A 17977-nucleotide genomic window follows, 5' to 3' on the forward strand; every position below is an offset into this window, starting at 1 on the left:
CCATGGATGGCCATATCGAAATGAGAATGGGAAGTGGAATTAAAATGGGTGGCCACTTGGAGATCCCGATTTTTATGGCAGACGTAGATGCTTGGCAAAGTGGTCTCCTAATCTATGTCAGACCTCCAGTATACAGGAGGTCACACCAGGAGCACCAGACACAGTATGTATATGACCCCAACAGACTCACAGATGAAGTGTCCGCTCACTTGGAAGGACTGCTTAGGGCCCTGAATGGCAGTGGGAGAGGAGGTGTTGGGACAAGAGTAGCACTTGTTCCTCTTGCAAGGATAAGTGCCAGGAGGGAGACCAGTAGGGCGGGACAAATGAACAATGGAGTCGCAAAGGGAGAAAGTGGGGGGAGGGAAAGATGTGCTTGGTGGTGAGATCCCATTGGAGATGGTGGAAGTTCCAGAGAATTATGTGCTGAATGTGGAGGCTGGTGCAGTGATAGATGAAGACAAGAGGAACCCGATCCCTGGTAGGGTGGTGGGAGGGTGAGGTAAGGGCAGACATGCGTGAAATGGAAGAGGTGCAGTTGAGGGCAGCGTTGATGGTGGAGGAAGGGAAGCCTCTTTCTTTGAAAAAGGAGAACATCTCCATCATTCTAAAATGTTAGGCCTCATCCTGAGAGCAGATGTGGCAGAGACGGAGGAATTGAGAGAAGGGGGTGGCGTTTTTACAAGTAACAAGGTGGAATGAGGTATAGTCCAGGTAGCTGTGAGAGTCTGTGGAGTTATAATAGATACTGGTGGACAAACTGTCTCCAGAGATTGAGCCAGTAAGATGGAGAAAGGTGTCAGAAAGGGACCAGGTAAATTTGAGGGTAGGGTCGAAGTTGGAGGCAAAGTGGATAAAGTCGACGAGTTCAGCATGGGTGCAGGAAGCAGCACTAATACACTCGTTGATGCAGCATAGGAAAAGTGTGGAACAGTCACTAGTGTAGGTTTGGAACATAGACTGTTCCACGTAGCCAACAAACAGGCTTAGCTGGGACCCATGCGAGTGCCCATAGCTACCCCTTTTGTTTGAAGGAAGTGAGAGGACCCAAAGGAGAAATTATTTAGAATGAGAACAATTTGCTAGGCAGAGGAGAGTGGTTGTGGAGGGGAACTGCCATAAACCCATCTTGACTCTACGCAGTGATGTTTTCCAAGTGTTTTAATATCATATCCTTTATTATATATTTTTGGATTTTACCTGATATTCCCAAAAAACTCAGGGGCAACCACTCAATAGTCATCAAGGGCATTAAATTTTGAAGGATAGCAAGGTACTGAGAAGAGGAATGTCATCTCTCCACAGAGCATAATCCTGAGAATTATAGACCACCGAGTGAGAGGATTCTGAGATACAGGATGAATGAGCTTTTGGAGAAGCATAGTCCAATCAGAAATAGTTCACACAGCTTTGTGAAAGGCTATTCATGCCTCATGAGCCTGATTGAATTCTTTGAAGAAGTGACAGAACAAATTGGTGAAGGTAGAGCCGTGAATCTGATGCATATCAATTCTAGTAAAGTATTCAACAAGGCCCATTCAGAAAGTCAGAAGCATGGGATCAGGGGAATCATGACTGTGTCAAGTTGGAATTGGCTTGCCACCAAAGCAGTGGATTGTAGTAGGTGGGTTGTATTCTACCTGGAGATCAGTGACCAGTGGTGTTCTGCAGGAATTTGTTCAGGGAGCCTGCTCTTTGTGACTTTTATGAATGACTTGGATGAGGAAGTGGAAGGGTGGGTTTGTAAGTTCAGATGAGATGAAGGTTAGTATTGTGAACTGATGACAGAGTACAAACTTAATGGCAGGATCCTTAGCAGTGTGGAGGAACAAGGAACCTTGGAATCTGTCCATAGATCCCTCAAAGTTACTACACACGTTGATTGGCTTTTGTTAGTAGGAGAATTGACTACAAGAGCCGCAAGGTAATATTACAGCCCTATAAAACCCTGGTTAGATCACACTTAGAGTATTATGTCCGGTTCTGGTCACCTCACTATAGGAAGGGTGTGGAAGCTTTAGAGAGTGCAGAGGAGATTTACCAGGATGTGACTTAGATTACAGAACATGTCTTATGAGGAAAGGTTAAGTAAGCTAGATTTTTTCTCTTTGAAGCACAAGAGGATGAGAAGAGACTTGATAGAGGAGTGTAGGGTGTAGGATGGTAACAGGCGTAGATAGAGTGGGCAGCCAGCACCTTTTTTCCCAGGATGCAGAGATTAATACAAGAGGGCATTTTTTTTGGAAGATGTCAGAGGTCGTTTTTTTAACACAGAGTGTGGTAAGTGCATGGACCATACTGCTGAGTGGGGGAGGGGGCAGATGGTGATAGAGAAAAATACAGTAGGGACATTTAAGAGACTCCTAGACAGGTACACGGATTAAAGTAAAATGAAATATGAGAGGGAAGGGGTAGATTGATCTTGGATAGGTTAAAAGGTCAGCACATCATAATGGGCCAAAGGGCCTGTGTTGTATTGCACAGTTCTATGTTCTAAAGCCTCTGTTATGGACTTTGTGGTAAATGTCCCACGAATTAAGAATGCCAAGGTAACCTGAGGCAGTACTAGTGCAACAGCCCCACCAGCAGCCTGAGGGGAGTATTGCAGCCACATCCCCAACATATTAAAAGGAGCTAACGGCAAGATCTCAGAGAAAATGGTGGTGGAATGAGAAACACCAAAACCTTGGCAAATTAAAATTAAAATCACAGTACTGGAAATAGGACTTTAAAAAACATAGAAATTGCTGCAAACACTCTGGAAGTCAGGCCGTATTTGTTGAAAGAGCAGCATAATTAATGTTGAAGTCCTGTTATCACACCCAATGAAGCATCTCCCTGTTGAGAAAAAAATGATGGGAATGCAAGAGAGGGGTTGGGGGCAGGGTGCAAAGTAAAGATTCTCTCATTCATGTAGAACCAAGCCTGGGCCTAATCTCATTCCGGGTGAGTCATGGTGACTGAGCATCGAGGTGAAGGAGTAAATTTGTTATTGGCATTTCCCTGTCAGGGAGGTGACAAATGGGGAAACCGCCTGCCTTTCCACATAAAGAAGAAATCAAACTCAGCCCCATTCTGGGAGCTGATTGACTTTGATAAAATTTTAACTATCACAGACATGGGTGTCAACCTGTAACATTTGTTCTCCACTGACACTGCCAGCATTTGCTGTTTCCGTGTTAACATATTATCTTTTTTCCAACTCATCGTGATGAGGTGTTGCGCTAATTACTGCACTCTCTCTCCAACGTATTGAACAGCCTCCATTAAGTGGGCACAATTAGCTCTGCAGACTCACTGAGTTAGATGATGCCAAGAAATCAATGTAGCACCGAGTTATGGTCTCCTTTGAGGTCATAGCTCAGATTTAATTGTGTTTTTAGGCTCATTGGGATGATTTGGGGACAGAGAAGGGAGTGAGGGTCAGATTAAGGTTTAGGGACAGTGATGGGGGGAGGTATTAGAGGTCAGGCCTTTTCTCCATGCTCTGTTTTCAAAAGCCAGTAACATGGACATGTGCTGAAGGACATGCTGGACTAGTGGCCCCGCAAGGATGAAAGCTGGACCACCCCCCACCGGGTCAGTGAATTATCGGTGGGTTCCAGCATCAGAGTTTTGTCCGGGCAGGAGGCATGAGGGCAAGTGACCACTAGATATGCAACCTGGTGAGACCAGAGTTTGAGGTCCTCATCCAACAGCATCAGTGAGCCCTGAGGTCAATACCAAAGATGTATGATGCAGTAGTGAGGGTTTGGGAGAGTGCAGCAGAGGGGAGAGTGGGGCAGAGGGGTAGTGAGGGGGGGGGAAGAGTCAGAGAGAGATTGGGAGAGAGAATGTGAGTGAGAGAGTGAGAGAGAGTGACAGAGAAAGAGTAAGAGAGAGTAAGAGAGAATGAGAGAGTGAGAGAGAGAGAGAGAGAGAGAGAGAGAGAGAGAGAGAGAGTGCAAGAGTGAGAGAGACTGAGAGTGTGTGAGAGAGGGAGAGAGGGACTGTGGGGAGTGAGGGCTTGGGAGAGTGGGGGAGGGCGGAGAGTCAGAGAGACAGAAGTTGTGAGAGAGATTGAGAGTGTGTGACAGAATGTGAGAGTGAGGGATAGTGTGAGAGTGTGTGTGACAGAGAGTGTGAGAGAGAGTGAGAGAGAGAGTGAGAGAAAGTGTGAGAGAGAGTGAGAGAGAGAGTGAGAGAGAGGGTGAGAAAAAGTGAGAGTGTAAGTGAAAAAGAGTGAGAGAAATAGAGTGTGAGATTGTAAGACTGAGTGGGAGAGTGAGAGCATGAGAGAGACTGAGAGTGAGAAAGAGTGAGAGTGTGAGAGTGAGCGGTAAAATGGGACATTGGGAGAGTGGAGCATAGGTGGTAGTAGAGGGAGAGGCAAGAGTCAAAGAGAGAATGTAAGAGAACAAGAGACAGTGTGACAGAATATGAGAGACAGAGAGAGCGAGTGTGAGGGATAATGTGAGAGAGTGAGAAAGACAGAGAGAGTGTAAGAGAGTTTGTGGAAGGGAGAGAGTGGGGACTTGGAAGAGTGGGGAAGAGAGGTGAGGGGGGAGTCAGAGAGAGAGATTGTAAGAGAGAGTGTGACAGAAAGAGTGTGAGTGAGAGGGTGAGGGATAGTTAGAGAGAGTGTGCATGAGAGAGAGAGATAGTGAGCAGGAAAGTGGGTGAGTGGGGGCTTGGGATAGTGCGGGAGTGGAATGGGGGTGAGTCAGACAGAGAGAATGTGAGAGCAAGAGAGAGTGACAGATTGTGAGGAAGAGAGCACAGGAGAGTATGGAAGTGGAAGAGAGCAGGAAGAGCGAGAGGGCAAGCCAATGAGAGACTGGGAGTGCGAGAGAGGGAGGGAGGGGTGAAAGAGAGGGAGAGTGGGCGTGAGAGAGAGAGGGAGTGAGAGTGGGAGTGAGAGGGAGAGAGTGGGAGTGAGAGGGAGAGAGTGGGAGTGAGAGGGAGGGGTGACAGAGGGAGTGAGACAGACTAGGAAGGAAGGAGGGAGTGAGAGGGAAGGAGTGAGAGAGGGAGGGGTGAGAGAGGGAGTGAACTAGAACTTGAGTTTGAGAGAATGATAGAGTGTGTGAAAGAATGAGAAAGAGGATAGTGAGAGAGAGTGAAAAAGAGAGGGGAGAGAGAAAATACGAGCAAAAGTGAGAGAGAGAGTGTTGGAGAGAGTGAGGGTGTGAGACAGAGTGTGAGAGAGAGGTTGAGCAACTATGAGAGCAATAAAGTATGAGAGAAACAGAGGGGGGATTGAGTAAGAGAGTGAGAGTGCAGGAGTTGTAGAGTTATGGAGAGAGTGTGAGAGAGAATTAGAGTGAGAGAGGGAGAGAGGGTGTGTGAGAGAGTGTGAGATAGTACAAGAGAGTGTGTGATGGAGCTTGAAAGAGTGTGAGAGAGAGCATGAGTGAATGTGAGAATGAGTGATTGTGAGATTGAATGTGACAGAGCAAGAGTTGTAGAGCGAGGAGTGAGAGAAAGCAAGAGACCGAGAGAGTGAGTGAGACAGACTAAAAGTGTGTGTGAGTGATGGAGAGAGAGTAAGGGGGAGTGCGAATGAGTAAGAGATGTGCGAGAGTGTAAGGGAGTGTGAACGTATGAGAATGTGAGAGAGAGTGAGTGAGAGTGACATTGAGGGAGAGAGGGAATGCGAGAGAGAGCGTGAAAGACGCAGAGTGAGAACGAAAGCGAGAGACTGAGTGTATGAGAGAGAGAAAATGTGGGAGTGCGAGTGAGAAAGAGCAAACGCAACAGAGAAAGGATGGGAGAGAGCACGAGAGAGAAGCAGTGTAATCGAGTGAGACAAAGCGTGAGTTGTAGACAGTGAGTGTGAGAGTGCGAGAGACAAAATGAAAGTCAGTGTGAGAGTCTTGAGTGTGAGTGTGATAGTGTGTCAGAGTGAGAGCGAGAGAGGGCGAGACTGGGACAGTGTGATAGTGAAAAAGAGGGAGAGGGTAAGAGAGGCAGAAAGACGAGAGATTGAGGTTGAGAGTGACGTGGTTTGTTTTGCTGTTGTCACTGTTGTTCTGGTAGCAAGGCGACCATGCTATATTGGCTCCCGAATGAGTGCTAACTCTTGTAGATGCCCCCTGCACTTCCTTACTTGTGCGTCACATCTACGCCGCGTTGACGGCTGCGCTGTTTGTAAACGCAAATGACACATTTTCGTTGTGTTTTGATGTACCTGTGATAAATCAATAAGATCTTAATCTGAACTACTCACAATACCTGATTGTACCCTGGTTCATTCAAATTTCTTCCCCACAACTTCAGGTGGTATGCATACTTCATAGTAACGTCACACGTTTTAGAGTTTGATCTTTTAAGCAAAGTTGTGCGTTTCAGACAAATTACATTGTCACTTTTAACCTCTTCTTGCTTACATTTGCAGCTAATTTGGAAATGAGAATGGCTTCTGATATTACCAGGTATAAAGCTGCTTCAACAGATAAAGATTGAAGCAAAGGTTAACATATAACTCTTGTTCCATAATGTGGGTCTGTAAACTGTTTGCTTAATTTGTGACAAAGTATTTACTGCAGGAGTTCTTTGCCCGTCACCTTGTATGTTTCTACGTGGCATTGCATTTATCAACACGACACGTCCTCATCCCAAGACCAGCACAGTCACTAGCCCTGACCAGCAAGTACGGGAATTTCAGTGAATGCTTTGCACTACTGGCAATGCCAAGGATGGCTCTGTTTGTATTTTGAATTTTTCCTCATTATTCTAAACTCTAGTGAATATAGATATGCCTGGTCAACCCAATCTCTCCTCATGCAGCAGTCCTAGGACACAGGAATCTGTCTGGCGAATTTGTTCCACTTCCTCTCCGACAAATATACCCTTTAGTCCACTGAGACTCCAACAATAACAGCAGCAAGACATATTTATGCCCGTGTACAAATCTGGTGTTGAAGGTCAAACACAGCGTTTGACCCCCCATCCCCCCAAAAAAATGCTTGCTGCACCTGCCTTGTACCACTAACAAACAAAGTTGTCAATATCTGTGAAAATGTATACTTTCCTTTGAAGTGACAGGATCCTTCATGCCTCTCCATTTCCCAATCTATCCTGATTTTAAATAAGCCAACTGGCTGATTTCACCTTTATGCCCACTGTTCCATGTTAATCCCATATTTACATACTCATTCAATCTACCAGACCAAGTGTTCTTTAAAAGGAGGGATAGATAATAGGTGCAGGAGTAGGCCATTCAGCCCTTCAAGCCAGCACCACCATTCAATGTGATCATGGCTGATCATCCACAATCAGCACCCCATTCCTGCCTTCTCCCCATATCCCTTGACTCCACTATCTTAAAGAGCTCTATCTAACCCTATCTTGAAAGCATCCAGAGAATTGGCCTCCACTGCCTTCTGGGCAGAGCATTCCATAGATCCACAACTCTCTGGGTGAAAAAGTTTTTCCTGAACTCCGTTCTAAATGGCCTACCCCTTATTCTTAAACTGTGGCCTCTAGTTCTGGACTCCCCCAACATCAGAAACATTTTTCCTGCCTCTAGCGTGTCCAATCCCTTAATAATCTTACGTTTCAATCTGATCCCCTCTCATCCTTCTAAATTCCAGTGTACAGAAGCCCAGTCACTCCAATCTTTCAACATCTTGGGAATTAACCTCGTGAACCTACGCTGCACTCCCTCAATAGCAAGAATGTCCTTCCTCAAATTTGGAGACCAAAACTGAACACAATACTCCAGGTGTGGTCTTACCAGGGCCCTGTACAACTGCAGGACCTCTTTGCTCCTATACTCAACTCCCCTTGTTATGAAGGCCAACATGCCATTAGCTTTCTTCACTGCCTGCTGTACATGCATTCTTACTTTCAGTGACTGATGTACAAGAACACCTAGATCTCGTTGTACTTCCCCTTTTCCTAACTTGACACCATTCAGATAGTAATCTGCCTTCCTGTTCTTGCCACTAAAGTGGGTAACCTCATATCTATCCACATTAAACTGCATCTGCCATACATCCACCCACTCACCCAACCTGTCCAAGTCACCCTGCATTCTCCTAATATTTCACACTGCCACCCAGCTTTGTGTCATTTGCAAATTTGCTAATGTTACTTTTATTTCCTTCATCTAAATCATTAATGTATATTGTAAATAGCTGCGGTCCCAACACCAAGCCTTGCGGTACCCCACTAGTCACTGCCTGCCATTCTGAAAAGGACCCATTAATCCCTACTCTTTGTTTCCTGTCTGCCAACCAATTTTCTATCCATTTTAGTACCCTACCCCCAATACCATGTGCTCTAATTTTGCCCACTAATCTCCTATGTGGGACTTTATCAAAGGCTTTCTGAAAGTCCAGGTACACTACATCCACTGGCTCTCCCTTGTCCATTTTCATAGTTACATCCTTAAAAAATTTCCAGCCCAGAAGATTAGTCAAGCATGATTTCCCCTTCGTAAATCCATGTTGACTCGGACCGATCCTGTTACTGCTGTCAAAATGTGCTGCTATTTCATCTTTTATAATTGACTCCAGCATCTTCCCCACCACTGATGTCAGGCTAAATGGTCATTCTGACATCATTCAGATAGGGCTAGTCTTGGTGGTCTTCAACAATATCCTGGGTAGCACACAGCCTGCAGACCTGGAGTGATCGTCCTTTTCTCCACCACCTTTGGATGAGAGTTGGAGCTTCTAGACACTAGAATGCTACAGCACAGTACAGGCCCTTTGGCCCTCGATGTTGTGTCGACCCATATATTCCTTTAAAAAAAGAGTACTAAACCCACACTACCCCATAACCCTCTTTTTCTTTCATCCATGTGCCTGTCCAAGAGGCTCTTAAATACCCCTAATGTTTTAGCCTCCACCACCATCCCTGGCAAGTCATTCCAGGCACCCACAACCCTCTGTGTAAAAACTTACCCCTGATGTCTCCCCTAAACTCCCCCCCCCCCCCCTTAACTTTGTACATATGCCAAAGTTCTTCTGCTGGTAGGGAGAAGATTCAGAGAAAATACAGAGGAACTCCCAATCATGAGGGGCTTGGTAGGATAAAGGAACTCCTCCCGTCAGGACAGACATCCAGAATGCAGCCACTTCAGGCAACTGTTGACAAAACCAAAGACGTGCAGTAATGCTACTTTGATCCAGCAAGTCTGCACTGACTGCATTGGAACTAAATGGAATCTTCAAGAGAGAAATGGATGGGTACATTGGGAAATAAAGAGCACAGGAACTCCAAAGTAATATCAGCTGAAAACTGTCGAAGAACTAGTGGGGTGTAATGGACCCAATAATCCTGTGCTAAGATTTAATAAGTTTTCACAGTCAATCAACCACTGTTGTAGAGGGCAGTTACAAGGATAGTCCCAGAAGCAGACAGCACAGATGGTGGAATGTGAAGTGCGGGGGGTGGGGGGGGGGGGGGGGGGAGAGGATGGAATGGGCAAAGAAAGAGTTAATTGTGATTGGGTGAGACCCTGAGTGCATATGCCAGAATGTGTACTGGTGCCCACAGCACCTGTACCATTGAGCAACCAACAATCTGCATGTAAACCTCAGCAGGTCGAGCAGTATCTGCGCAAGGAAAGGAACCGTCAATTTTTTAAGTTGAAATCCTGCACCACAACTAGGCCTATACATTTGCTTCAGTCCCTACAAAGGACAAACCAGAGGGAGTGTGAACAGATGCCAGTCTTCCATCCCATGTTGAGAAGCAGAAAACAGCAATGCAGGGTCCAAAAGTCTGCTCTCCCCATGAATGCCGTCTGACGGGCTGAGCATTTCTAATTTAAAGTAGTTGCTGTTTATGATGGCCCAGCTTCTGCATTGATCTTTCCCTGATCATCTTCCTCCACTTACACCTTTCCCACCTTTATTTCTCTATTTACACCTTTCCCAGGCAGCATTTAGATGGCACCAACAGCTTAAAGCACTGATCAAAGGTTTTGATCCAAAACATTGACTGTCCATTTCCTCCACAGATGCTGCCTGACCTGCTGATTTCCTCCATTTCCTTTGTGTATTGCTCCAGATTTACAGCATCTGTGGTCACCAATAACTTGAACTTGGCCTGCACCCCATCAAAGATACTCTCCTATTCTCTGTCTCCCCCCCCTCCCCCCACTCCCTTTCTACAACCTAAACATACTGCTTTTGCACTTCTCCAGCTCTGGTGAAGGGTCGTCAACCTGAAATGCTCTTCATTTCTTTCACCATGCAAGCTGTCTGACCCACTATGCATCTCCAGTGCTGCCTCTGTTCAATCCCACACCTACAGTATTGCCCCAGACGGAGCAGCTTCTCACTGTCTGCTGCTAGAGACAAGATACCCCCAGTGCCTACCCATTTGAATGCAACTTCCCGTTGCCATTCTGACATGTCTGTCCACGGCCTCATCTTTTGCCATGAGGAGGCCAAAATAAAATTGGAAGAGCAATACTTCATATTCTGTCCCTGTAGATTTTTATAACTTTTGGCAATTTCTCCCCCCTCCGTCCTTATTCCTTCCCCTCCCATATTTTATTCTGGCTTCTGCCCCCTTCCTTTCCAATCCTGAATAAGAGTCTCAGCCCAAAACGTTAACTGCTTCTTTCTCTCCATAGATGCTGACTGGCTAAGTCGCACCAACATTTTATGTGTGTTACCTTTTACCCCAAATTCCTTTTCCAAAACATATCAATTACACACATACAACAAAGTCAACATTTATTGGGAAACTATGCAATAATGTAGATGACACATTTAATACTGTACTCTGGAAAAAGAACACAATGAAATACAAAACTATACATTTGAAATACAAGTAATGCACCAAGAAAACCCTCTTTCCCAACTAGTTAACTAGGTGGTGTTTCTACTTCATGTGACACTGCTCATAAACAGCAGCAGGCAACAGTTCAAAAGAATCCTCCAATTTAACTTACATTTTTGTTTCTAAAAGTAAAAGCACGAAGGTCAAGTCTAGGCTTGTTCCACTTGTGGTGACGTTTCATCAAGGATTGTATCCTCTGTCTCCAGCCTCTGCTGGCTGCATTGTAGTTAAAAAAATACAACTGTCATTCTTTTCATTTTGATAGGTCATTTTCCAAATAGTCGGACTAAAAACAGTATTAATCCAATATTACATGAAAGCATTTGCTAATAAACAGAGATACTAATTCTGTGGACGTTGTGGGAAAATGAGCAGAGATTGATCCAGAAAATGTACTAGGTACAAGTCCCACCCCTGGTAACCAAATTGGCTACAGTCACAACAGCTTCCTGGCCCCTTGATAACACACCCACCTGGAAAATGCTGGCTGCTCAAAAGATCCTGTGTCTTGGGTTCAATGGTCAGCATTAAACATGGTCAAAGTGGGCCCATAGTTCCAAAGTCAGTGTTAAGCAAGCATACAGATTTAGAAACTTTAGATGCAAAAAGCTGATAGTTTTATAAATAGAAATAAATGGTATTATAAAATTTATATTAACTTCTAGAAGCAGTAGTATTGTCCCTTTTCTTTGCTGCTCAAACATGCAGATAAAGGAAATCTGGTCTGATCCAGACTCCCCAAGTGCACCTTCTTAGACATTTTCTAATAAATAATTTTATTCCAAAAAAAAAAAACAGGGAAGTAATTGCACTTTGCGATGTAGCCTGTGTGAGAGTGTCTTGGAGATTTGATAAGAATCCTCTAAAATAATAATTAAAAATAATAAATCCTAGTATCCTGTTATTTATTTGTTACTGCTCCATGTCTATTATTATTTTCTTTGAAAACTAGTTTTGTCTCCTCAGTATAAAGATAATTAGCAAAGGGATTTTTATACATTTTAATTCCCAGCTAAACACTGTCACAAAACATGGAACTTTAGAAGTAAGTTTAGTTGAAAGTGCTCATTTGCTACTGAAGTTAAATATTTCCAAAAACATTCGTCGTTTTTTGCAGTCGGTCATTGTATGGGATCACACTGATGTCAGCAAGAGATCGCTGGTTCTCAATGTCTGTCAAAAGTGGTTTCTAAATATCAGAAGACCATTTCAACCTGTGCTACTGGCTGTGTCAGGTCTTCAGGGTGGGGTGACGGGGAGATGGGGGGGGGGAGGTGAGACAAGAGACACCCCATATCATGTAAACTTCAGACATTCAGTATTCCCATCCCATGATCCTCAGGCTCTGTACAACGCAGAGAGTTGATATCTGAACGTTGAACTGATGGAGCCTCCTTGTTCTGAAAACTTTGCTCCATCAATGGTGGTTTCTCCACTATGCTCTTCCTGCTGGTCTCTGGGCAGTTCTGTACATAAATCACTCTGTTGTATGCCTTCAGTCTCTTCCATAGTTGTATGTATACTTTACATTGGACGTACATAAACACAAGTCCCCCAATGAATCCAATCGCCACAACCACCAGCTTAGTCCAAAACGGCCACTCTAAAATTCCTGTGGAAATATGTTTGGAACATTTCAGAAACATTACATCATTGTGCTTTGTAGCATCACTGTACCAGAGAAAAAGCATGAATATTTCTTCTTGTATATGACATGCATCTTTAATAATGTTCAGTGTTGCAGTTCTCACCTCATTCCCACTGTGGTGACTATTAGTCCATCGATTTCACAATAGGTACACTGACCACAAGACAGCAGCTATAACCCTACTGGCAGCAATGGTTCAAAACTGACAGGTGTTATCTGTCATTCGAAGAGGATTAGCTGAAGTAATTAAATGTTAAGTGTCAGGATTAAACAGCACACAGTCAAACCCTTCAGCTCGACTCATCCATGGTGGGGTCTTTCTGAGCTAGTCCTATTTGCCTGCATTTTTCCTCCAGCCTTTCCCATTTGTTGCAAAGACCAAAGCCAGTCTCGCAATTGTAGCCCAAGTTTTGAACCTCAGATCACTCATAAACAGAGATCACCTGCTTCCAGCTCTATTTCAGCTTTCTGCACCCTCACAGTCTAAACCACTACTGGAGCCATCAGCCATGGCATGATTCAGACTGGGCATCTACTCCACTACACTGCTGTCTCAGCTTCCTGTTCCATTCTCTGCAAACATAATCATTCAGTGTTTGCTGTTCCTGCCCCTTACATCTCCCTCCTGTCCAATGGCAGCCACTTAAGCAAGCTGTCAGTGTTAATATACTCACTACTTTTAACTCCCTAGCTCGTACCTCCCGCACCCTTCTGAATACTTTTCCAGCAGAATCTGCTTCCACCTCCCTTTAATGCAGAGAATTCCGAACACAACACAAAAAATATCCATGTCTCCTTTTGGCCAATATAATTAATTGAAATTATTTGCAAGTCCCTGAATGTAACAAAACTAAATCACTTCAACAAGCAAAAAACAGTTTTGACTTCAGTTCTGCAAACTCACTATATCCACACATGACCACCAGTGAGGAGCTGGTCAACCACAACTACAGCCCCTTGTATTCACTGCTCACTCAAGTACCTTGTGCTGTCACCTAGGATTTTATACACTTCAGATCCCCTCTCAGTCTAGCTGGGCTCAAAGGAAGCCCAAAAATGTTCCCCTATAACAGAGCCAGAGGGAGACTCTGCTGGGGCCCTCTTGGGAAAGCAGAGGTCTCCCCGGACAACAGGCATTCCATCCCTCCCAACATACAAGCTGCACAGGGCTCTGTTCCAATCAATACACTTCTTCGTCCAGCTAACAATCCGACCAGGTGGACCATGACTCACACAGCCACTCATTCACCAGAAACAAGCCCAAGGTATTGAAAGAAAATCTCCACCCCATTAAGAATATTTAAGTTAATTCATCCCGGATGACAGATTTCTAAATGAATAATGGATTTGAGGATCATGTACACAAGAGGAGGAGAGAGCTGTACCTACCATTTGTCTGGCCTTGCTTAATCTCTTCGGCTGTCCGATCAATCAGGACGTACAATGACCACACCACGCAGGTGATCGCAATGATATGGAATGTAACTGAACACAGGATCTTTCTCCTCTCACTCGCAGTCATCTGCAACTTCTCCCACTGTGTAAGGAAGGTGAGCATTATAAGACAGTGCAAAGCACAAACTTCACATGCATCCAGCTAGAAATGGAGCCAGACCGGACATGTGACCTGATCCCCCTCAGCTACAGCAGAAGACACCTTCGAGTCCCACTCCCGAACAGGACTTGCTCAGGTAAACACACGCTCTATTTCGCTGCATCCTTAGAATCAGAGATCTCTCTGCTGCTCTAGGCAATGGTTCTCTCTCCACCAAAACATTAACTTGGATTCAACCTGAATCAGTGGACACGGGCATGGTGCCAAAGAGAGGTCTTGAGCATGGTGATCAGCCTCAATCTCAGTGAATGTTAGACCTGTCTCATAGGGCTGACATTCTGTTCCCTTCCTCCCTCCCTCCCCGTCTTACCTGATCCTTCAGCTGATTTTTAATTTTGGGAGCTTGCTGTGCACAACACTAGCTGCCATGATTGCATTGTAGCAGTCCTTCCTTCACTGGCCACCAAGCCCATGGGGTGGTCTGGAAGGTGCTACAGAAATGCAGACGAGACTGAAGCTGCCCTGGGTTCAGTCTAGGCACCAGTCTGGCCCTGGCCCGAACTATGTTGGGGAGAGGGGTGGGGGAGGGAGTGGGAGGTGTTCAGAAGGACACATCAACTCCAATGGCTTTCCCTCCTGCTCTGGACTCCATTTCAGAAGAAAGATTAAACAACAGGGATAGGTGGAGCTCTGGTTTAGCAGCCACCACATCTTGGGATGCCCAATACAGTGTCCATATGTGACCCCTGACAATGATACTGGCATATCTACAGCCAGTTACAGCACCATTAGTCTTTGGCCAGATGAACCCACCGCTACCTAACGCAGCTTTATCTTTATAAAACATGTACCAGATCCCCCATCCCAGCAGTGGCAGCACTAGGACTGCCGTCCACTCTGTGACTCGGCCAAGTTATTACAGAGGAACCCCATTACCCTCTGACACAATTCCCCAAGTGTGAAGCTTCACACTGAATCTGCTGGCTTTCTACAATTCTCTGACCCTCTCCTTTCAACTAATATTTCAGGATGAATATTGCTGCACAGACTAATCTCATGGAATTTCCAGCGTAAACAAGCTATACAGACCAACTTCTCTATAACAGCCCATTGTCTCCAAAAGCCCCATTCCACCCTCTAAACCTGCCAACCCCCAACCTCCAGTACTTATGGAGAGGCACCTTCGATACATCAGCCCTATTTGCTCCTGCTATTCTCTGTGGTAACAAGCTCTACAGTCCAAAGTCTCTTTTATGACAAGGGAGACCATTCAGCCCATTTGACCCATGCCAACTCCCAACAGAGCAATCCCATCATCCTGTTTTACCAACTTTCCTAAACTTTGCAACTTATTCCCTCTTGAGTGGCCATCAACTCCTCTGACTCTTTTGCCACTTAAAAGTGATCTATAGCAGCCAACTAACTTACCAAGCATCAAGATCTTTTGGAAGGTGGAAGGAACCAGAGCACTGAGAGGTAACCCACATGGTCAGAGGAAGAATGTGAAAACTCCATACAGGCAGTACAGAAATAGGTCATTTAGTCCAACTCTCCCATGCCAACCAAAGTACCTGGTTAAGTTTGTCCCACTGGCTTGTATTTGATTATATCCTTCTACACATTACTTGTATTGTTGACTGTCTTATAATCACGGCCATAAACTTTAAACCACATGAAAGACTGGTGGATATTCCACAACATGTCATTTACTCAGCAACGTGCCATTCCTTACGTACTTTCCGCAGTGGTTTTAATTTGGTCTCCATGATGAACTCGTATTTGCAGAGCTCACAGCACCGTGTGTCTGAGCTCTTGATCCACTGTTGCAGACAAGCCTGGTGTACATATCGGAGGCTTCCCGTGCAGCGACAGGGCGTAATGAGTGGACCTTCATCATCTCCTTCACAGTGACATATTCTGTATCAAAGTAGAACAAATTAATTATAATCTGCGCTGCCTAGACTAGTGAATTCCATCTGATATCAATACCCAAACAAAGCAACAAATCATTTGATTCCTAATCCAGTACACAGCTCCAACTATCTTCACTAGGACATGGGCATAAGGCTTGAGCTACAGTACAAGCACAGGAGTATGTTGCAGCCTCTTTCATCTAGTAACTCCCTTAGATGAAGCAGCCATTTCAAATTAATGGACCACTGCCTGCTGCTACTTTACAAATCGATTTCCCAGGTTTCCCCCAGAATGCTGAGCCAAGGCATGTTCCAAAACTTTGACACAGTAGAGAATATCCTAACTGGTTGCATCAACACCTGGTATGGAAACACCAATGCCCAGGAACAGAAAAGGCTGCAGAAAGTGGTAGACACAGCCAAGTCCATCACAGGCAAAATCCTCCACACAACTGAATACATTTACATGGAGCACTGCCACAAGAAAGCCACATCTATCATCAAGGACCCCCACTATCCAGGCCATGCTTTCTTCTCACTACTACCATCAGACAGGAGGTACTGAAGCCTAACACAGTACCTAACTCCTACACAACCAGGTTCAGGAACAGTTATTACTCTACAACCATCAGGCCCCTGAACTTCTTGGATAACTTCAATCGCTACTACTCTGAACTGATTCCTGATGTACAGACTCACTTCCAAGGGCTCTACAAGTCGGGTTCTCAATATTTTTTGTTTGCAAGTTTGCTTCTTTGACACATTGGTTGTTCATGTATAGTTTTTCATAAATTCTACTGTATTGTCTTTTCTCCTCCTATAAATGCCTGCCAAGAAAATGAATCTCAAGATAGTTTACTTTGAAACCAAGCCTAAGTGGAACTGACTATGTGGAAGTGATTGAGAAATGGGAAGGGAAAGCTAACAGAGTGACTGTTTCAGTACTAATGCTACCAGTTGGCAGATGCAGTGTTTGCTAAAGCATTCGATTCTCACAACTTCAATGCTGGGGACTCAAAGCCAAGGAGAACAGCTTCTCATAATTCCATACGTTATTCCATCCATCAAGGCTATGCTAGATCTCAAAGCAATCTCTACCCCCTCCCACATCCTGATTCATCCAAAGATGAGGTACCAGAGGACACGGGGAACCACCACTGGTCACTAGAAGAAACTGGAAACTCCACAGAGACCACAGAGTTTGGACACAAGCCCAGACCGTTGGAATGGTGAGACAGCAGCTGTCACTCTGCGTTAGCTAGTGTCACTTTGAATATAGCTTCTCTGCTCAACTGTTTTCTTGGTATGTCCTCTTCTGCATAAAGTAAGTCCTCTGTAGTTTGTACATGTGCAAATGCAGCCACTGGGTTTATTGAGAACATTCCATTCATTTTTACAAATGGCCAAAGCTACAATTCTCAATGTTTCCGAGGAGATCCCAATTCCAAATCATTCTGAATTATCTTCAATCATCTTGAATGCCAAGTGAAGTTCTAATTGCAAATGATGTTACAACCCCCAATAATTTCCCAAATCACAGATTTCTCAAGGTCATTCACTCGTGGTTTAATGGATTGCTTCCTAAATTTGTTGAATTTTTTTGCCATGCGCACAAGTACGGTAAGGTACAGGCACAGTGAAAAGCTTCCACAAATGGTTCAAATTCACTTGGACACTTACACGTTGTGAGGATACTGTTGTACCTTGCGTCTGGACCATGAGGATGTCATTATAATTTCTGTCCTGTACACTAGAGACAAGGCCAGAACTCTCCTCTGGAAACATGAGCATTTTAGCAACTCTGAGGTGAACCACTGAGGAAATGTGACAGGAAGGCATCTCACCAAATCCCACAATTTAGAAACACCATTTCCTGAGTCATGCTGCCAGTTCCACTTCAGGCAATAACATTAGATGACTTCTTCACCTTTCTCTGTTATTTCTACCACATCGCAGGCACAAGGATTAGATGAGGTCCTGAGTTACCCTGAAAATTGGTAGGAAATACTACCCTTGCACAGAACACTCAAAATTAGGCTGCATGTTGTGCTCGAACCCACACCCCATTGTTCTTGGCAG

At 44.8% G+C, this 17977-nt stretch overlaps 1 protein-coding gene across 2 annotated transcripts in view; it reads right to left on the reverse strand.

The window, feature by feature from the left end:
• Positions 1-10659: 10659 nt before the first annotated feature.
• Positions 10660-17977, reverse strand: part of marchf8 (membrane-associated ring finger (C3HC4) 8) — a 60794-nt gene continuing 53476 nt past the window's right edge. For both annotated transcript variants that reach the window (XM_073025196.1, XM_073025197.1), the window contains 3 exons: positions 15722-15902; positions 13820-13967; positions 10660-12394 (listed from right to left, as the gene is read on the reverse strand). In XM_073025196.1, the coding sequence (XP_072881297.1) occupies positions 12090-12394; positions 13820-13967; positions 15722-15902 (634 nt within the window). In that variant the 3' untranslated portion in view covers positions 10660-12089. The remainder of the gene's footprint in view (positions 12395-13819; positions 13968-15721; positions 15903-17977) is intronic.

Source organism: Hemitrygon akajei, chromosome 21, assembly GCF_048418815.1.
Source record: "Hemitrygon akajei chromosome 21, sHemAka1.3, whole genome shotgun sequence".
Taxonomy (NCBI): Eukaryota; Metazoa; Chordata; class Chondrichthyes; order Myliobatiformes; family Dasyatidae; genus Hemitrygon; species Hemitrygon akajei.